We start from the raw sequence: 20,958 nt of genomic DNA, 5'->3' as shown, positions 1-20,958 counted from the left end.
TTTATACTTTGCGAGATGATCGGCGGCCTCTCGGTTGCTCTTCCCCGCACATAAGTCAGTAGTTGTTAGTCGGTCGAGTGCAGCCCGAAGCCAGGCACCCTGGGACTCGAGGACTCTCCTCGGACGTGGCCCAAGCGGCACGAGCTAGGAGAGTGATGTGTCATTGTAGCATCCCCCATCTCGGCTGGATCAAGCTTTTGCGGGGTTGGGAGAGCTCATTGTATGTCGAGTGCCTAGAAGTAGGACAGAGCCAATAATGAGAGCGCAGAGAATATAGTGTACATAGCAGAGTTACATCAATGCAAGCGGATCAGCCAGATGGGGCCGTGGGTTGGGTGGCACGGCCCCCAACTAGGAGTGCTGAACTCCGCTCCAAGAAGATCCCTCAAAAGATGATTATGATGATGTGCGCTTTCATCTTACTAATTTGTAAGCGAGAATCTAATTCCCAGAGCCTACTACTGCTGCCCGAATATTTGACCCGGTAGATGACTATGTGTTCTTACTCTTTGGGCTTTGATTTCAGTTCATATTCATGGCTTCCGCGGCAGACGTTTTGAAATTACCGCCGATGAGACACGCTGCTTGGGTCAAGTGTGGGAAGACCATGAGCCCCGCAACGAGCGTTGTAGCAGGAAATAATTTGCCGCTATTGCTAGCTTTTCTCGCTTGATCCCAGATCGCGTAGAGCAAGCGGTTGGTGTGATGGAGTCTATATTATGTAACGGGAAGGTCTCCCTAGTGGTTACGACGATGTAGTTAAGTAACTTGCTACATCAAAGCTCAAGGTCTCTCGTTTTTAATTCCCTATTCCGGGCGAATCTCCGAATTGACAATCCTCTCGAAGTAATTCAATTATCAAAAACTCCCACTCGCCTCGCTTCTCATAATAGTCGTTAAATTTCCATCCCATAAATCATCTCAAATTGGTTATCAGCCGTGATAGAACAGGCTTCGGCCTATTCCTAGTGCCCTGAACAGTAGCAACGGACATGGGCTCAGAAATTGCTCTTTCTCTACCCTCGTCTTGCTTCGCAAATCCCTTTCCTGCCGACCGAGCAGAAGTAGAAGAATTGAAAGATTGCGGTCTGGGGGCAGGCGCTGCTAAATCAAATCTTCCCATCGACACAATACATGGGCTTCCGTCCGGAAACGGCCGATATATCGACGAACTTGGGTCTGGGTAGCGTATACCATTCAGACGGGAAGACTGTCCTCTCGTATGGGAAAACGTATTGAAATGTGTGGGTGCCACAGGGTGGTATCGGGAAGGGTCGTATACTGGAAGCCTTTGTTTCTGGTACGGCAGCGGCTGCTCATACGATGTGCGTGGATATTGCTGGGACTGACGACTAAAGTCGGGAGCGAAGGAGGACAGTGGTCGTGGATTTGCTGTCTGGGGTCCGCAGTACTCGTCCGATTTGAAGGCGGGAGGGATTTGGACAGAGGCACATTGTTCATCTTGTTGATCGCGCTTTCGCTTCGCTCTCTCCTTGCGGGAGAAGAAGTATCGGAACCTGTTTGTCACTGTTTAGGGTTATCTTTAATGAGATCTTTTTGAGAATATTTGAGTCCCTCCTTACTTCTCAAGATGGCTCGGGGCCAAAAAGATTATCAACAGCTTTGACGAAAAACAAAGGCAACAATCATGTCTTGAAAAATGTCGACAAACAGGCAAGTCGTGTCTGCTGGCCTAGGACTTGGAGGCTTTGAATATTTATGAAACCGATCAACACCTGGAACTAAGTTTACTAAAATCCTGACACACGGTCCCTGTTTCAGGGAGGATATTTTGAGAGCCTCTCGCGCCGCGGGACACAAAGGTAGTATCAGGTTCCACCTATAGATAGATTGTGGGAAACAACAAAGAGACACATTCGCGGACACGATCCACCGTCAGCCGAGACCGGGCCTTCGGAGCATCCTGAGGCTACTTTTAAAATAGCCAGGCGCCGGAACTAGCGCTGATGGCTGATCAATGCATTTAATCACATTGGTACGAGCTGCTTGGCGCCACCAACACCTGCAGCGCCCGGCGCGTATTTTAAGGTAGAAGCGCCGAGAAATGAGCGAATCATACTATGCTATAGCTCGGATATGAACTCTCTTCGTTGGCGCATTGTTTCACTTCTAGGATCCAACACAACATCTCACAAATTCTACTCTGCATATGCGCGGTACACGGCCATACCCTTTTCAGTGCAAAAGTCCAGCGCAACACCCTGACCAACAAAGAAAACCCAACCTTCCTTCAACTCCACCTTTTTCCCACCAGGGATATTCATAGAGCCGCAGCCTTTTGTCACGATCATCAGGCTAGGGCCAAGAATAGATTTATGGGTTTCCTTCTCGCCGGCTCCCAGACAGGTGCACAGCACTGCAAACTCGCTGATTGGGGGCGCATAAGCGTCCGTCTTACCATTCATGCCCTTGTCGCTCTTACGACGTGGCAGTAGCGCATCCTGCGCATTATGCGGCTGAAATGTTAGTGCCTGGCTGAAGAGCTCGACGCTGTCGCGCTCTGCGCGCGGACAGAAGCCCGTGTTGATGACGTTGTCTGAGCGGGCCATGCACTCGACAATATCTCCTTCCAGATATGCATGGATGCTATCAGCGGGCACAAATATGGAGTCCCCCGGTCCCAGGGTTAGGTAGTTCATCAACAGCGCAGCCACTAGGTTGCCGTTGTCGAACTCCGTGTACTGCTTGCTCAGCCGGTCTAACAGCCCTGGGATATAGGGGTATGCGCCGAAATGCGACTCCGGGATGTCCTGTAGCTCCTTGATGGTTGTGGCCACGACATTCGGCGATGCATTCAACAACGACTTGCATATCTGCCGCAATGTCTCATCGTTGAAGTGAGTTTGGGTAGGTACGAATTTCTCCAGCGGCTTTAACTTGAAATGGGCCTGAATGTCGTTGAGTGGCTTCCACCCAGCAAACAACTCAAATTTGGAAAGCGCGATCGCTATCTCCGGCTTATGGTTGGCGTCGCCGAACTTCTTCGGGTCTTGTTTGTGCAACTTTGCAGCTAGGTCGAGGTTGGGATGGATCTGAAGGGGGAGTGCTTTTGAGAAGGAAAGGATCTTTCCGGTCAGTCGCCGCTTTAGAAGATACTCTGAACTTTATATACCTTTGGTAGGAATGGGATCTCTGGTCCCCATCTATCTAAGACGGACTTGCCAACAACCTGGGGGTTATTCTTAAGATATTCTCCCAGATGCTCGCCGGTGGAGAGAAGGTAGGATGGGTTAGAAGGATACGTGCCCATCCACATCTAAACGAGTCGGTCAGCACTTTGAGTAGGATCCTCTCATCTCCTGTATCGTTACCTCAGAGTAGTTCTTGGACTCGTCGATCTGCATATTTTCTGGTGTTTTGGACCAGAGCTGGGATACCGCCGATTCCTTGCCTTTCTTTCCCCACGTGTCGTTCTATTTAGAGCGCAGTGAATATATGTTTTATGCGATAAGAAAAAGGCGCTCGAACCTTCACGCCGCAACGAAGTTGAACCACTGAAATGGCCATGATTAACCTTGTAGGCGATACTGTTCCGTGTAATAAACAAGAAGAGGGTAGATATGCTATAGTCACTGAATGGATGATCCAGATGGTGAACTTAGATTCAAGCTTCAACAGCGAAGATTGAAAGATCAAAGAGTACTAAAGGGGGCGTAGCGGTAGTATCACGTTACAATTCCATCATTATGACCAGCAAGAAAATCCACCTCTCTAAGATCTTTTTGAGGATCTGAAATTATGGGATACACTCATGTATGAAATATTAGGAAAATGAACCCACCAATGGAAGTAAATGCTAATTTAAGGCTAGGCGTAATTCACACTGACGTAGATTCGGAGGTGGCCAGATCAAGCATTTCTGGCATTTCTTGTAAATAATGGCAATATTATCAGTTGCATATAGACAAATTTGTGGGAAACAGAATCCCTGTCTTCAAAGAGATAGAATCGATTCTATACGTGCGTTGCATAATGAAGGAAGTCTGGCGCTGGCGACCACCTGTAGCTTTGGGCCATCCTCATGTCACAAAGAAAGAACTTGTCTATGGGGGTTATCGTATTCCAAAAGGCGCAATGCTGCATCTAAATGCCTGGTCAGCCAAAAGAAACTTTTGAGTTGGATTTGATATTATGGAGAGCTTATCGTCGCAGGACTATTGGACACGATCATCGGCGTCACACAGACCCAGAGCGATTTTGGCCAGAGAGATATTCGGACGATCTAACCACCGTGCGTAAAGACATTTTGAGAAATTTTGGTTAACTGAGGCTAATGCTTTCAAGACTATGCAGAGCATCAACTCTTCCGATTTGTCAAAGCGAGACCATTTTGCATTTGGTTCCGGGAGGCGAATCTGTAAGTTAGATTCAGTTCACCTTTATGCACCGAGTGATAATTCTGACAGTTCATCAATAAGGCCCTGGTTACAATGTCGCCGAGCGCTCTCTTGCTGTCTCCATCATGCGTTTACTTTAGGCATTCGACATCAAGCCTTCCCCGGGTGTAGAATTGCCGCTGAATCATGAAAATTATAGGGGCCAGCCTCCCGGTAATGCAAGCATAGATCTTCTAGTATCTTTACACTTAAGGAGTTCCGAGAAAGGAAAGTCTGTTAAAGAGGCCTTTCAAACCGAGCTAAGAGATCGATTGCCTTTGGTTAGTCAATCGTTCCGAAATCTTTATTTATATGGGGACACATACTAACAAAGTGTTACATCAGCCAATTTTGCAGTGAGGGTAAGTTTGGAAGTAAAATAGTATAGAAGTATCCGATTCTGTTAGCAATAATTGATGAAATTGAGCTTCTTATGGGAGTCGTGGCTATCAACAAATTATAATCGATAGTCTATACGATGTAGAAGTCGTGGTTTTGTATGCTCATCAAAATATTGCAACTATTGATTTGCGCGGACCCAAATCATATAAACAACTGCTCACTTTTCAATCTCACCTACCAAGTTCTTCCACTTCTCCCACTTCTTCCACCCTTTCCACTCCTTCTACCAACCGCTATCAACCATGTCTTTCTGGTATAGCAGCGACGACGACGTCGTCGAGTTCACTACCTCGTCGCCGCCGTCCGCTGGGCACCGCGCCCAGTTAATCATGAGGCAAAACCCGCCTCCTCCGCCAGCCTGGAGTACGCATATAGCGCCTGGCACCCGAGCACCAACCGCAGCAGCTCGGCAACGTATCATCCAGCAGGGGCAGGGGGCTTCTGCTTCCCCCCGACAACCCGTCCAGCTCCGAGCATCAGTGAGCTTCTGGTTGTACAAATTGCCTGGGCTAGGTAACAAGGCTTCGCTCCAAAACCTAGGCCCAAATATTACTACGGTCATTACCCCCCGCTGGGTAGCTGGGTTCCATGACTTCGTCAAAAGAGATTTTATCCCTGCTTTGCCAGACCTCTCTCTATATTTACCGGCGCTAGACGACAAATATCTACTCGCGCGATCAGTGACCGGCAGTTCGCCGCTTCTACTTGATAAGAAGCTAGATGTGGTACAGGAAATGCGAGATCTATGCTCCCACTTCATCAAGAAGAAGGTACTAGGGGAGGTAGAGATCCAGATACATGTCATTATCGCACGCCAGGCGGAGCGTCTGGAGGAAGAAATCGACAACGATCGGACGCCGGCCGCCGTACCTGATGATATCAATATCAAGCAGGAGCCGGAGGACGACATTCGTGAGCCGAGTATCGCGAGCACTATCGACCTACCGATATTCGACTATGGTTATCGCAGCCCGAGCCCGCCGGTAGCTACAGCATCGTCTACCAGGGGGGCACCGCCGGCACCGCCAGCGGCCACGGCATCGCCTGCCAAGGGGGGCATCCCAGCGACGGGCACCGCCAGCAGCCACGGCATCGACTGCCAGGAAATCATCCCAGCGCCGGCGTAAGCGGCCTGGGGCTGAATCGATAAAAGCACAACAATCAACTATATCTCCTAGACAGACGCGGCGACAGCGTCGTCTTCGGAGCGAGAGCGAGGGTCAGGACAATAGTGTAATCACAGGGCGTTCGTGATCAAATCGGAGGAGATTCTAGATAGACAGGTAGTTCGCGAAATTCATCAGTGTATGCCTTGGATAGAGAGCTCTGCTGCTTTGTAGGACTTCACGACGGTACATAGACCCCGGAAAAGCGACGCACCATTACCATGCCAAACTCCAACCGCGATAAATCCCACGCGTTCTAAGCAGACGCCGACAGTGACGGCTACGACGAATCGAGCTCCTTACTAGACGAGCATATGGACGTGTTATGCCATGAATGCGCTCAGAAAGCGTATAGCGAAGCTATCTAGGTCGAGTAATAAAGAAAATAGTGTTAGACGCGGAATCAGAAATATGTTTTTGAGTTCTGAAGGAACTCAAGTCTGAGTATTAAAACAAAAAAAGATGATAGCAAGATCGACGATGCTCTTCCATTTGACTTCCACGCATAGGATGTCTTAGGAAGAAGCTAACACCTTAGTTGACGAAAAGGCGTAGCTCGAAACCGTTGTTAAGGAGTCGCCCGTGCTTAGTAGATCTTGACGACGGATAGGTAAGGGTAGGGACGAATAAGGCTAGGCGATAACGAGCGTACTACCGATGTTAACGACGGCGTTCTACGTTAGAGGTGGCTCACGTTCCACGAATTTAACGAAAAATTAGCTTTATTAGTACCGTAGTTGGCGTAGTGGTGTTAGCGGTTTTGCACTACGGTTGTCGCTTAACGACAACTGCTAGGGACCATATAGCGACTAGGGGAAAAAATCGTACAAGTAGAAAAACGGGAGTTAAGTATTTTATTCTACACTTAGTAGTAGTCATCTAGTAACGAGGGCATACTACTACTATTGTATATAGGTGTGGATACGCGTCGTCGTGATAATCGAAAAGAAAGAATCGCAAAAGCAAGTCCTACTATCGTAACCTCGTCACGATGTTATATCATGTCTATGTCCGTCCTATGTCCGTCGCTATCATACTATGTTTCAACGTGTTCCTAGATAGCGATCAATGCGTCGTATGCGTTGTGCCTATCATCGCGACCTAGCTGATCGAACTTTCTAACGGCTTCGTCGTACATTTTACAGTAAACGTTTCGGTGGTGGGTAGGGAAGGTATAAACGGTGGGTTAAATCGTCGCTACCATGGCGGAGAGGGTATAGATGTCGGCTATTGTTTCTATAAATTTTAGTGCCTCTAGGCGTAGTATCGCTACAAGGGCGAGGCTCTCTTTTCGTTAGCGTCGGCGTCGTCGTCGGAGTTAGTGTAGTTAGTGAAACAATTTCTTGCTATCGCTATCGTCGGCTTCTTGCCGATAAGCCTAGTGTCGTCGCCCTTGCTGACCAACGCATAGTACCGCATCCCATATATGTTAAGGCTCCATGTCAGCCATACACTCGTGCCGAAGCGCGGAACTGAACAGGCCGTTGCTTTACCCCACCCCCCTCCACCTTCTCTTCCCGATCTGTGTAAACCCTTCCCGCAGCATAATCCCCAAAAAACACAGCAACGTGGACCCCAAGTACGACGATACCCCAAACTCACCTTGTGGGAGAAAATCGACCTACCCTTTGCCTGTTTCGCAATTGCTGCGTCGGCACTGTATGCAGCGCTAACCGGCGCCTTCCGAGGCAAGATTTGTTCCGCCAAATTCAATCACCATGTCATTGCCGACGGTGCGCAAGCTCGCTTCCCAGCTGAGCGTTCAGCAGAATCAGTGCGTTACCCTCTCGAGACAAGGCTACCTATGTAGACTGGAGATATTGATACGCAGTAGATACATGAACCGTCCGACGAGCGATGTGTATTCCGCATTCATGGAAGGGAGCGGCCAATCACCGGAGATGGTTAAGCTGGCCCATGGGGCTGTGGGGCATTGGGTTGGGAACAAGAATGCGAAGAATGTGTTGGTATACTATCATGGTGAGTCCCAAGACGTTACACAACACGAACAAAAGATCTGATTCCTCGATGTACAGGCGGCGGCTTCGTCCTACCTGCCATCCCAGCGCACCTCCAATTCGCCACAGCCCTCATCCAAGAACTCAATGGCAACGGCCACGAGCTCGCAGTCTTCTTTGTGCGCTACACACTCGTGCCGCGCCAAACTTACCCGCAACTGCGTCAAGCCGTCGAGGCTCTCCGGTACCTCGTCACTGAGACTAACCGCTCTCCAGCAGCTATATATCTGGGCGGCGACTCAGTAGGCGCGAATCTAGCCCTATGCACCCTGCTCCATATCTCGCATCCACATCCAGAAATCGACCCACTGGCCCTCTCCGCCCCGCTGGCGGGCGTATTTGGTCTGGGACCTTGGGTCAACTTTAGCACGGATGGGCCTTCCTTCACGCACAATGCCAACAAGGATCTTATTACGAAGGGGGTTTTGGAGCGCGGGGCTAAGGAGTATCTCGCTGGGAAGGAGCCCGATAGTTGGAGTGAGCCTTCTCGGGGCCCCGTTGAGTGGTGGAAGGATGTGAAGACGGAGAGGATTTTGATTCTGGCGGGTAGTGATGAGCTCTTGTTTTCGTCGATTGAGGAGTTTGCAAAGAAGCTTCAGGTATATCTCCGTTTTCTGCCCCTCTGTGTGTCTATGTTGTTACTGACTCGACCAGTCTGTCTTTCCCAACACCACTTATGTGTTGGCTACGGCGAGTGCCACGATGCTCCCATCTACACCGATGCCGGTATCGATAATTGTCTGAAGACAGAAACTGGGCGTAATGTGCGGCAGTGGCTAGCTGCGAAGCTGTAAAGTGGTTTGAGAGATGATTGTGGAGATGTCTGGGTTAATAAGTCCACGCAGCGCAGTACTACAATGAACATACGATCCTTTTTGTATTGCAATTGTGTCCAGGATTGTGTTATGTAGTGGAACGCCATTGTTCTCGTTCACGCTTTCCATGGCTCTTGCTCCCTTCTCCAGTCGCTGTCATTCATTATTGGGCGTCTGCTCACAACTTTTATCGCCTCCAAGGCCATGATCGTGCATTGATATGATCGACAGTCCGTACCGTGATAATTGCACTAGTCCGTCTAGCGTTTACAGAGATCTAGTCATCCCATGTTTGAACTATCGACAGAGAGGTAAACGCATGTGATTAAAACGATCGAACCCGCGCTCCAAACAGTGACCATATCTAAGCAAATCATTGCAGTACGTCATTCCAATGCCAAATGAGCCATTGTTCAAAAGACGCCAGATCCGTCATATTCATACCACGAGGGCGAGATGATTATCGATGAAACGATCCGCCTCTCTCTTCAGCATCAAGATACAACTCGCAACAACGAAAGCCTCTACACCGTGGGCGCTGGCATGCTCATCATCGTCCCACATACGCAGGTCAATCATCAAGCGGCCCCCGTTGCCGCCTGAGTATTTGTTTGTGCCGGGGGTGCGGAACTGGTCGTTTCGAATAAACTGAGCGACTCGGACGCCGCTCTTACTCTTTCTGCCATTTGGTAATGAGACGCGATCGATCCGCTCCATGACAAGGAGCGAATCTGCGTTGCAAGCTGCGTGCTCTTCTCCAGTGCCGTAGCGCCACTCAAACTTTCCAAGCGACGTATCGAGGACCTGTCGACGCGAGACCAACGAGTGGCTTTTGACTTCGACTATTTCACCACGCACGTTCTCGTTGTTGATGGCCTCCTCGACCGAAACGGCGGAATTATAGAGTAAAATCCGCATTCTGGGATGTCTTCCCGGGCCGAAGCGGTAGATAGTTGAAATGAGAGAGATCTGACGTGGATCAGAAGCCCGCACCAGCGCACACGAGTTGGAATTTTTCTTCAGTCGGATGGAGATGTACTCGGCTTCCCCGGATTCCACGCGGTAGACGGATATGTTTTCCAGCGTCCTACCCGTGAGCGCCTGGTTCATGTCATACCCAATCGCTTGCACCTGGAGCTTGCTTGTCGCAATGAAGCCATCAGAGGACGAGGAGCTGCTAGGGTAGTGGGATCCAATAGCCTCCTTGTACTCGGGCGGAGCCTCAGATTTCCAGTCATTCGCTGACTTGGAAAGTCTTGACCTCGACTTTGATGAAGAAAAAAGGCCCATACTTTGGGATTCTGGAGGTGATGATGGGCGTGCTTCTTTGGCATATGCTGTGCTGTGGGTTCGTGATTCTGGCGGTGGTGGTGGTGGTGGTGGTGGTTGATAGGGCTTACAATGACGCTGTGGGGTGAAGGCGGCCACTCACGTCATGTATGCGCGCGCGTGGGGATAGCCGCTACGGCAAGGCAGACTAGGAACCGACGGATAGTGAGGTGGCGCAGACTACTAAACACCCTAACCCGGATAGATACTGCAGCCGGGCTGGCGCCCAGTGCTCACGTGACAATACAGGCCTTACCGACCATGCATTGCGATGGTTGGAGAGCGGAATTCCTGTAGTCTAGATTTTCTACGACGTCAACACACTCATTATTCGATTACAATCAAACGTTCGGTTGCTTCATTATTCTATTCGGTCGGAGCGTTCGATTCAGTGGTGCTCCGTATTCCCTAGTTCTCCCGTCGGTCTGCCAGCTTCGACCTGGCGCGCCCCTGTGCAACACTTCCCGCTCCAATACGTATTATATAGACATAGGCGCGATCTACTTACTTCGCATCCTAACGAATATAAATAGTCTGTATTGAATAGAACGGGTTAGCACCGGACAGTAGGTTAGTATGCTTCACTATTAAGGCTTCTTCGATCATCACATGCATTTATCTCTTAATTGATGTAAATACAACGACGAAGTTATCTATCTACTAAGATAGACAACTTAGAAGTCGGATGTATAACGAATTAGCGTGTTTGCTACTATATGACTGCGAAGTCGCTAACTAGTAGTTGCTTCTCTACCCTAACTATGCACCTATATCGATCGCCGATGCGAAGGAGGGCTAAATGAAGTTCGTGGAACTACCGACAATTCTAGACTAAACAATTGAGATATTGTCTACTCACAGGTGCAAACTCCATGAATCTGGTTTTGCAGCGCTAGTGCTGGCCACTAGCAGTGCTAATTCAATAGCTGAAACGAAAATTGACTGTTTTCGCATTGCCGCGAATTAGCGCCTCGCGATGGAAATAAATCTTCTCATGGTGTGCGCAGTCGTACTCCGTCTTCAATTTCTTATCTTTTGATTGCTTCGGCGCCAACCAGTCCGAAACAGCGAACGCCTAGCTTGCTTCACGTTCCATAACTAGATCAAGCTGGCCACAAATCATGTCAAATAGAGTAAATCAGTAAATAGTGCGACCCTCTTCCCCGCATTTCTTCGGGCTTTCATTGCAACCTTAGGGCGAGCCTAAAAAAGCATGTGGCTGGGGTTCTTCGTAAGAGAATGGAAAAAGTGGACAATGCATATTCAGATTTATTACCGCCTGCGCCTTGTCACCCTAAGAAAAAATGAGCCTACCCTAGAATATATAATTTTTTGTTGCTAGCCCGAGGTGGAAGCCATATGGGATAGGCGAGGCAGACAAGTGGGTCTGAGGCCCATGTTTCCTCGTTTCAATTGGAGTTACTAGGACTACTAGGACGCGGCTCGGTGCTATCTAACCCGCCCGACATTCTATATAGCAAAAATCGGGGATTGGGTAAACCCTATATACCTTAGGTCCGCTCGATGACACTTGCCAAGGTTCCCCGCTCACAACTTTCTTGAGATATTCCAGCTGTCTCGCGCTCTGTTCCAACCATGGCTTTCTTCCTCTCGAGTTTTACTGTTGTGTTAAGTCTGCTTGACACAGCATCGGCAGGCTGGCAGAATATATCGGCAAGTTGTCCCGACTACGCGACATATGCGACGCAAAAACACAAACCCTTTTCAAATGGGATATTCCAACTTTCTAATGCGCGACCTGCGGAACACTGCAGGACATTCGTGTCGCCCGGTATTGAAACGTTAATCCATACCATCACCTCGCAAATCGGCGACCCGGATCTTGAGCGGCTCTTTGAAAACACCTTTGGCTCGTGTGTCGATACGGTGATCCGCTGGAAGGGCGAGGCGGCCACGGGCGAAGAGCTGTCCTTTATCATCACGGGAGACATCGACGCCATGTGGCTACGCGACGCTGCGCAGTCGTTGCATCCGTATCAATCGCTGGTTGCGGCCAATGACGATATAGCCTCTCTCTTCCGAGGTACCATCAACATCCAGAGCCGTTTTCTTACTGAAGCGCCCTACTGCAATGCCTTCAAGCCACCTCCCGAGTCTGGACTGCCTCTGCCGGCGAATGACTTTCAGGGCAACGTCACGCCGGTGGTCAGCAACCACACAATATGGACACCGTGCCAGTTCGAGCTAGATTCGCTGGCGGCCTTCCTGCAACTGAGCAACGACTACTGGCAGGCGACGCACGACATCTCCTTTTTCCAGCAGGAAAGCTGGCTGCAGGCGATTGATGTGGTGCTACAGACCATGAACAGCATGAAGGTGCCGTCGTACGACCCTATGACCGGGGCGCCGAATGAGCACCAGCCGTATCTCTTCATTAGCGACGAGCCTGGCTGGGGCTCTCTGATCAACTCAGGCGCGGGCGAGCCATTTAATGCAGGGACCGGCCTCGTGCACACGCCGTTCCGGCCTAGCGATGATCCTACCGTCTTCACGCTGCACATCCCGGCTAACGCCATGATGGCGGTGCAGCTCAAGCAAACGTCGGCGATTCTAGGAGCCACAGGTAGTAATAAGACGCTGGAACACGTGCTTTACAACGCAGGCGCCAGCATCGAAAAGGCGATATACCAGCATGGCCTAACGCAGCACCCCGACTATGGCACGGTATTTGCGTACGAAGTGGACGGATACGGATCCTATAACCTGATGGACGACGCTAACATCCCGAGCTTGCTGTCGCTGCCCATGCTGGGGTTTGTCGACCGAACAAATCGCATCTACCAGAACACAAGGAAGATGCTCCTCAACCGACACAGCAACCGCTATTACACGACTGGCCCTGTGATATCCGGGATTGGAGGCCCTCACGTCGGCCCGAAGAACCCGTGGCCCATGGCGCTGTGCGCACAGATACAGACGTCCACCAACAGAAGCGAGATCGCGGAGGTTTTACTTATGTTAAAGTCCAGTACCGCAGGTCTGGGGCTGATGCACGAGAGCATCGATATCTACAACCAGACGGATTACACCCGTCCGTGGTTTGTGTGGGCCAATAGTGTCTTTGCACAGACGATCCTGGATGTGGTTGAGCGCTTTCCCGACCTCCTCTTCTCAGAGGAAACCTGAGGGGACGAAAACGCATAAGATACCGGTCGGCGAATGTTAGGAAAACCGAGAACGAATGGAACAGTACGTGTACACCGATCAGGAGGAGATAATTCAGCATTTATCAGAAGTCGCCTACAATCAGGGTACGCTCGACCATCAGCTGTTGCAGAGAAAGTGTCAAATCTCGGCGGTGTATGTGATCCACCACGAATTATACTAGTAATTTCCAAATGTGGTCGAAAATCGTAGGATAGGAGAGGTCTGGAATTCTGAATATAACCTAGCTGTCCCTTTTATAATACAGAACGCATGGTAAGCGAAATGAACGCACAATGCCAAGAATGTCCAAAATGAAAAGTAGTTTAGTGCTATACACAACTTTAGTCCATAGGCCCACCATACTAGCATCCCGACATACCCCCTTAGCGCTATAACTACACGCTGCCTAGGTTCCGGTTTGGGTAGGAAATGAAGCTATTCCCGCTTCTGTATTATGCGCTAGGTGTCCGTTATTCTAAGAATTTCGAAGAATGCCTAATACTTTTAGGCTAGTAATGGTATAGTGAGACCGTTAGCTACTATGCTTGCCATTTTCGTCTATTCCACCTTGATATTGCCTGCTTCAATTTCCTGTTTAGACTAAGCCCGCTAGATATCTGAAAATACGACGCGAGGTGCGTGGTTCCAGGTATTGGAACTGAAACCGCACCAAGCCGAGGCCAAGTATATGCCCTACAGGATGTACTTTCTTTTGATGACCACATGCAAACAATATTTTCTGAGTTTCTCCCAGCACGTGACTCGCCGGGAACCGAGAGGGGGCAGACGGAGTTAGGAGAGTGGGGGCCGTCGGGGGCCGTTGGGGGCCGTCGAGTCAGGGCGAGGGTCTTTAAATGCATTAAGCTCCGTTCAACGCAATTCTAGTAACTCTCAAGCACCGAGCCAGTGCGTCCTGGTCGCAAGTTCATGAACCCTTTCCCTTTTGACGGATAGACATACCTTTGGATAATATGGCCTCGCGCGATAAGATTCGCGAAAGCTCTAGAAGTTGCGAGAACTGCCGGGCTATCAAGCGTCGCGTTAGTATCATTCTGTCTTCTCGCGTCTACTCGGCCAGTGCTAATTTCGGTTGTATACAGTGCGACAAGAAGCTTCCCCATTGTGGGCAGTGCATTCGTACGCGCGCCAAATGCCTTGGGTACCGAGATGAATGGGCACTCATCTTCCGCGACCAGACCGAACGTACCATAAAACGAGTCAAGGAGAAACATACTAGGAGGGTGACCTCTACTGAGTCTGACCACTCGGTCCTACCCGCCCGCGGCCTGAACACCAGCGCTGATCAGCTAGATGTCACCTATTTTCTCGAACTCCAATACTCCAATCGGTCACAGCTGGTAGCCTTTTCGCAGACCCCTAACTTATTCCAGACTGTCACATCTGGCCCGATGATGCGCAATCAGCTCTGTTCATACTACTTCAATGATTACTTTCCTCGCAAGATCGAATGGACGTGTAATATTGATAGGTCAAAATTTGTTGTTTCGAGCATCTACGCGCTCCCTCAGAAGAGCCTGATGCTAGAGAAGGCCTGTTCCGCATTATCATGCGTTTTCCTTGGCAATATTCACCATGATGAACAGGTCTTACAGCATGGGCTTCATCTATACAACCATGCAATCCACTACCTGTCAAAAGCAATCAGACGCTATGCTTACAGTGATGACATTATCTACACCTGTGTCATTTTCCAGCAGATTCAGGTGAGAAGTCCTTTTTCGAAGCTATTGGTTTTGTTAACTCATATGGACCTAGGCTCACCATTGTCCACACAGCATCAGTGAATGGCTCTCTCATATAGACGGACTAAACTCAATTATGAGACAATATCGCCCGAAAATACTTTCAAATCCGATACTAGTAGCTATCTTTGGCCAACAGCAGAAATTGAAAGTAGTAAGAAAATTCTCAACTCTATAATGTGATTATTCATTGATCATCTCTCTAGGCGCTCGCCGGGTTTATGCATCTATCCGAGGAGACAAGGGCGTGGCTTACGGAGCCACATGAATGCGGACCGTTGTTTGAACTGATCAAGCTTTTCGCAGAAATATCGCGTATTGCTACCGCTATTAACGCTATCGATTTCTCTGATCAAGCTGCTTGCCAATCTCTGCTAAACGACTGCTTGGCGCTCGAAACCAATCACATGAAGTTGTATCTGCAAGTTGATCAAAACATTGACGGAGAACCTCCTACATACGCCCGTGGTGAAATAAACACAGGAATACCTCCTACAGATGATTTATTCGGTCCCCCTTATCGCTTCTCCTCCCTTAATGATGCCATCCTACACAATCTGATCTGGCTATCGTTGTCTTTTGTCTATCCTCTAATTGGCCAATGCCAGACTCTTGTCATGGCCGATACGCTTAATGGTTTCCGAATTGACCATTGTTCTATTGAAGATGAGCCACATCGCCTTTCCATATTCTACGCCGGCAAGGCCGCTCGGTGTCTTCCCTACTGTGCGCAGGAGGGCATGAATTCGTGGGGCATCAGTTATGGGGTAGTTACTGCAGTCCAGGCCTCACGGGTATTCACTCACGCCAGGGACTGGGATCGGTTTCTTTGGGCCCGAGATGTTTTCACCTTTATAGAGCTTTCCGGCTTCGACAACGCTGCTCGGTTTCGTGACATCTGGTGGAGCTATTGGTTTGAGACCGACAAACATGATGCCTACAGACTATTGAATTACAGAAAGTTGGACAATGAACATAAAGCGTCTCTCCATAGAGTGACGGAAGGCAACGCGTCGAACGCGGCCATTTACCCCGGCATCGACGGACTAACCAGATGAGATGGTTGGTACCCACTACACCGCTTCTGATCACTTGAGAACGGAGCGAATAAGAGGATATGGAGGTACAAGAGAACGAAGCCGTGACTTGGGCCCATGTGGCTTTTTTTTTTTTGTGGACGCTTGGATAGTACCAAATATCTTCATGCAAACATCCTTTAATAAGGGCACTGGGAAAATACCAAGAAATTCCAAACTGCACATTGCTAGAGCTGTCATCACCCCTCATGAAACCCAAAGAGCAGACAGGGATATTCAACAGCAGACCCTTAGGAGGTGCGTAACAGCCTTGTAGAAAGGGAATTCAAGCTTGAGTGCACACTGCTACATAGTAGGCTTGAATTCACGCTATTAATGAGAGTATACGTATAGTAACATTTCATCGGTCTGGTTCCGATAGATTCAGGCAGAAATTAAGTGAAATGAAAATGCTGGTGCCTACGCCATAACTTTGTACCCAAAGTCGGTCTTGAACCTGGTCGTGGATCTGAAGCTAGGCTCTTTAGTGTCCTCGCTAATGAACTGTCCGAACTCGTAGTAGTACTATTGTGGGAAAAAAGAGCATAAATATTTCATGTTGCTCGAGAAAGCCGGTTTCTGACTAGGTCAAACTCACGGCTAAGATGAAGAATCTACTTCCATTGCTGGTCCTGAGCAGGTTATTCTTGGCGCGTGAAGCCATAACATCCACATTCGATTCTCAGATCCAATCATGTCTACAGCCGTGCTTACAGTGGGAGGACACTGAAATAAATCACTGCTAGCATGGCTTGGCGCGCTAGTGTACAATAAAAATAAATGACGGTGTAGACCCCCCTAGTCCAGAACCCGAGCAGCTGAGCAATACCCTAGTGGTTGCTTCCCTCCTCTCTCCTTCGTGATATTAGTTGATCCACTGATTCCTACATAGTGAGTACCCCTCGGTGTCCTTTGTGTCTCTGAAACTCTCGCTGCCCTGCTTGCCGAGGCAACACGACGCTGAAGAGTTCATAAGGCAACATCTAGATTCTAGCCCCTTCGAGCTACTTCATCGTTGGCGAGCCATCTCTACGTCCATCCATCCTCTAAAAACTCAGAAATGGTGGATTTGCGGACCGTGATTACATTGCTTGTGCCCTCTTTGATTTGTTGGTTGGGATACTCGGCTTATCTACACTTTTCGGATTCCCAAGAACGACCTACGATGCTAAAGGAAATGGATCATGACCGCATTACTTCCCAAACCCATTTCACACGCGAGTCGCAATTCTGGGTATATTATGGCTCTGGACCTAGTGTCGCGGTTACAGGGTGGCCATCTCAAGGAGGAATATATAAGCTAGAGGTTTGTAGCCGCGTGGAGCTTGAATTCTTAGAACTAGATCTATTCAACAACACGTTGCGCCCATCTATATCTGATCCTGAGTGGCAGAACAAAGAGAATGCGCATTGTGATCGGAGTAAGTCATTGCTACGTCTTCCTAAAGTACATTTCTAATCCCTAGCAGTGCGTCGCCTCGGTCCTACCTGGTGGGAGAGCGAATGGGCATATTTTCATAGTCGGATTTCGTCTGAAGAGTATAAGGAAAGAAAAAACAACTACATTCGCGCTGGTTGGACCCCCGGAGGCGGAGTATGGGTTTGGCAGACAACAAGAGACGAAGCGAGCAAGAAAGGTGGAGCAAAGCTCCAAAACGCCAACACGATGCAAGAACGGTGCGAGTTGATTGAAAAGTTAGGTGGTGTTTTTTATAGGGACCCTAAAGCTTGTCCGTATCTCGACCTTTGATGGACTAGCCAGAGCTTCACGACTCATCTGATCTATCACAGATAAACGCCACTTTCTGTTATAAATTAATTTATTTTGCATCATCCGGAAACCTGTTTGGCTTGTGAGTTGAGTGGGAAATTCACGACCTATATTTCGCGGCGAATCGCTCATGACTGTTGCCGCTCACTGGGACGAGTTTTTCCAAGCATACCTTGCCCGATAGCCTTAAGTACTCATGACATCAATATCCAATCTGACGATGGCGGTCAGCCTCACGAGGAAGTCGGGGAGCGCTATAGCAAGGAACCTGAATGTGGAGATCACCCTACAGAGAAAGGAGCGAAGATGAGTTTATTCATAAGTGATCTCCTAAACGGGAAGGTCTATCCATCGGCGGCGGTGGGCGCTGACCTTTTAGTGCTCACTGCTTCGCCTGAGTAGAACTGAGCGCGGGCGACCTGAGGGCAATTCCCGGTCCTCCCCAGCGATTATATAATCCTTCATTCTGCCAATCACCGCCCGTCCCGGTGACGCCATGGTTTCGTGGCCTGAGGCTCCCACAGGAAACCCGCCCTCCGACGATCATGAAGAAGATGATGGTGACTGTCTTTCCTTCGTCGCCATTATTACTCGTGTTGTGTCGCAATGATGCGCTCGGTAGTCGCGCGCTCTGCGTCTGGAGCCCTCCGAGCCTTATCACGCCTGCGAGTCACCGAGTCGCCGTCCGTTTTCGCCGGCGCGCCGACAGCATGGTCGGCAAATACCATAAGAGCTTTGCATACGGCGCCTCCGCGCATGTCCTCCGCAACGACGGCAGAAGCCTCCAAAGACTCCTCCAATCCGGCACTTTCATTCCCCTGTCTCGACGCGCAAGACGCTAAATCGGCGCTTCTCTCAGCTCGATCGCTCCAATCCGGCCCGGAACCGTCCTATACCACCGGCCAGCACGAACAGTTCCGCTGCATGGACCCGCTCCTTCTGGATTGGGGCGGCGTGCTGCCCGAGTTCGAGATTGCGTATGAAACATGGGGCCGGCTCAATGCCGACAAGAGCAATGCCATCCTCCTGCACACGGGTCTGTCGGCCTCGAGCCACGCACACAGCACGCAGTCGAATCCTAAGCCGGGTTGGTGGGAGAAGTTCATTGGCCCAGGACTCCCACTTGACACAGACAATTATTTTGTGATTTGCACCAACGTGCTGGGGGGATGCTACGGCAGCACGGGGCCGTCATCGGTGGATCCCTCCGATGGGAAACGGTATGCGACGCGGTTTCCTATCCTTACGATGGATGACATGGTACGGGCGCAGTTCCGGTTGCTAGATACACTGGGGATCAACAAACTGGCAGCGAGCGTCGGGTCCAGTATGGGCGGTATGCAGAGTCTGGCTGCCGGTGTCCTGTTCCCAGAGCGAGTTGGCAAGATTGCGAGTATCAGTGGCTGCGCGCGCAGTCACCCATATAGCATTGCTATGAGGCACACGCAGCGGCAGGTGCTGATGATGGACCCGAAGTGGGCGCGTGGCTTCTACTATGACTCGATCCCACCACACTCAGGCATGAAGCTGGCGCGCGAGATCGCCACCGTCACCTATCGCAGTGGACCTGAGTGGGAGCAGCGATTTGGTCGGAGACGCGCAGACCCTAGCAAGCAGCCTGCGCTGTGTCCGGATTTCTTGATCGAGACTTATCTCGACCACGCGGGCGAGAAGTTCTGCTTGGAGTATGATCCCAATAGTCTTCTGTACGTCTCCAAGGCCATGGACCTGTTTGATCTAGGCCATGCCCATCAGATCGAGACACGGGGCCGTCGTGCCGATTATGAGGCTCGCATCGCGCGTGGTGGTATTGCTCCCAGCATCTCCGATCCTGCGTGCAGCCTCACCCTGCCCGAGAAACCGTATGAAGAACAGCCCGAAGCCACGGCCTCCGTGCGGCCGCTGGACCAGCCTGCCGCTGTATCCGAAAGACCCACAGGGGCTCCTCGCGATCTTGTCAAGGGACTTGCTCCTTTGAAGAACCACCCGGTACTCGTCATGGGCGTGGCCAGCGATATTCTCTTCCCAGCATGGCAGCAGCGCGAGATCGCCGATACCCTTCACGCGGGTGGCAACAGCCGCGTCGAACACATTGAGCTAGGCGAGGACATCTCGCTCTTTGGCCATGACACCTTCCTGCTAGATCTGAAGAATATCGGCGGTGCTTTAGGTCGGTTCCTACGGTAGGACAGCTTGAACCTCGGTTTATTGTTGGTCTTGTGTTGGTTTGCCCGATCGAGCGGACATATCTACCATAGTTAGTGCATTAGTAGGCGTTTCATGTGAATCATATCACACTTCTCTTCTTTCGGGTTGCCTATTTTGGTCGCCTGAAGCCGTGTAGCACGTTCCGAGGTGGTATTAGGACCAGACTGCGCCAAGAATGGATCCGAAAATCATGCAGGGGACCAGGTATATATAGATCGGCGCTGACGATGCTCAAATGCCCGCCTCCCCCGACTTCTACGAGGCTCATTAGCAGAGCTTGATGCACTACAATCACCCATCCCATCCGTCTACCATACAGTCTCGCCTCGGACCTTGAGAGGCTTGATGAAGGTGAAGGAAGTAGGCCAAAAGACTGAACTCAAGGCATTTATCCAAGTGTGGGAGCCAGGACTGTCCGGAACAATGTAGGATGCGCCAGGCACCACACCTTGTTCTTGTTTACGGTCAAGCTCTTTCTGGGGAAGATTCACAGGCGAAAAGATGGAAACGAGCACTCCAAGTTGCGCTCATCCTGGGGGTCGACGGCCTTTACAATACCAACCACCTGAGGGTGAATTGGAGCAACCATAGCTGAAATGGCGCTGCGATAGATGGATGCGTGATGGGTGTTTAGCATCCGCACCTACTTTCCTCAAAGACAAAGTGCAAAGTTAATGCCCTCAGAAGGTGCTCTCAAAAAGAATTCATGGGCTTCCAGACGTTCCCGGCCGTCGGATGCCTTCAGAATTGGCTTTAGCTGGTCCGCAGACAAGGGAGACAGCTCATCACTGGGCCGAAGAAGAAGAAGAAGAAGAAGTCAAGCAAACAAACAATTCGATTCACTA

The 20,958-nt window shown here is 50.1% G+C and overlaps 6 protein-coding genes across 6 annotated transcripts; 4 read left to right on the top strand and 2 right to left on the bottom strand.

Annotated features, from left to right (window-relative positions):
• Positions 1-2,159: 2,159 nt before the first annotated feature.
• PFLUO_LOCUS15 (uncharacterized protein) lies at positions 2,160-3,365 on the bottom strand (the record flags this gene model as incomplete). Its single annotated transcript, XM_073778555.1, has 3 exons — positions 2,160-3,086; positions 3,134-3,277; positions 3,333-3,365. 3 exons carry the CDS (start codon positions 3,363-3,365, stop codon positions 2,160-2,162), a joined length of 1,104 nt encoding a protein of 367 aa, XP_073634114.1.
• Positions 3,366-5,041: 1,676 nt separating this feature from the next.
• Positions 5,042-5,926, top strand: PFLUO_LOCUS14 (uncharacterized protein; the record flags this gene model as incomplete). The annotated part of the gene is made up of 1 exon (XM_073778444.1): positions 5,042-5,926. One exon carries the CDS (start codon positions 5,042-5,044, stop codon positions 5,924-5,926), a length of 885 nt encoding a protein of 294 aa, XP_073634113.1.
• A 1,757-nt stretch (positions 5,927-7,683) lies between these two features.
• On the top strand, positions 7,684-8,777 carry PFLUO_LOCUS13 (uncharacterized protein; the record flags this gene model as incomplete). Its single annotated transcript, XM_073778333.1, has 3 exons — positions 7,684-7,945; positions 8,002-8,582; positions 8,679-8,777. The coding sequence occupies 3 exons, from the start codon at positions 7,684-7,686 to the stop codon at positions 8,775-8,777; spliced, it is 942 nt and encodes a 313-aa protein (XP_073634112.1).
• A 459-nt stretch (positions 8,778-9,236) lies between these two features.
• Positions 9,237-10,088, bottom strand: PFLUO_LOCUS12 (uncharacterized protein; the record flags this gene model as incomplete). Its single annotated transcript, XM_073778222.1, has 1 exon — positions 9,237-10,088. The coding sequence occupies one exon, from the start codon at positions 10,086-10,088 to the stop codon at positions 9,237-9,239; it is 852 nt and encodes a 283-aa protein (XP_073634111.1).
• Positions 10,089-11,723: 1,635 nt separating this feature from the next.
• On the top strand, positions 11,724-13,274 carry PFLUO_LOCUS11 (uncharacterized protein; the record flags this gene model as incomplete). Its single annotated transcript, XM_073778111.1, has 1 exon — positions 11,724-13,274. The coding sequence occupies one exon, from the start codon at positions 11,724-11,726 to the stop codon at positions 13,272-13,274; it is 1,551 nt and encodes a 516-aa protein (XP_073634110.1).
• Positions 13,275-18,511: 5,237 nt separating this feature from the next.
• Positions 18,512-20,092, top strand: PFLUO_LOCUS10 (Serine O-succinyltransferase; the record flags this gene model as incomplete). Its single annotated transcript, XM_073778000.1, has 1 exon — positions 18,512-20,092. The coding sequence occupies one exon, from the start codon at positions 18,512-18,514 to the stop codon at positions 20,090-20,092; it is 1,581 nt and encodes a 526-aa protein (XP_073634109.1).
• Between the last annotated feature and the right edge of the window lie 866 nt (positions 20,093-20,958).

This window comes from Penicillium psychrofluorescens (genome assembly GCF_964197705.1).
Source record: "Penicillium psychrofluorescens genome assembly, chromosome: 1".
NCBI lineage: Eukaryota > Fungi > Ascomycota > Eurotiomycetes > Eurotiales > Aspergillaceae > Penicillium > Penicillium psychrofluorescens.
This window is presented reverse-complemented; position numbering and strand designations above follow the sequence as displayed.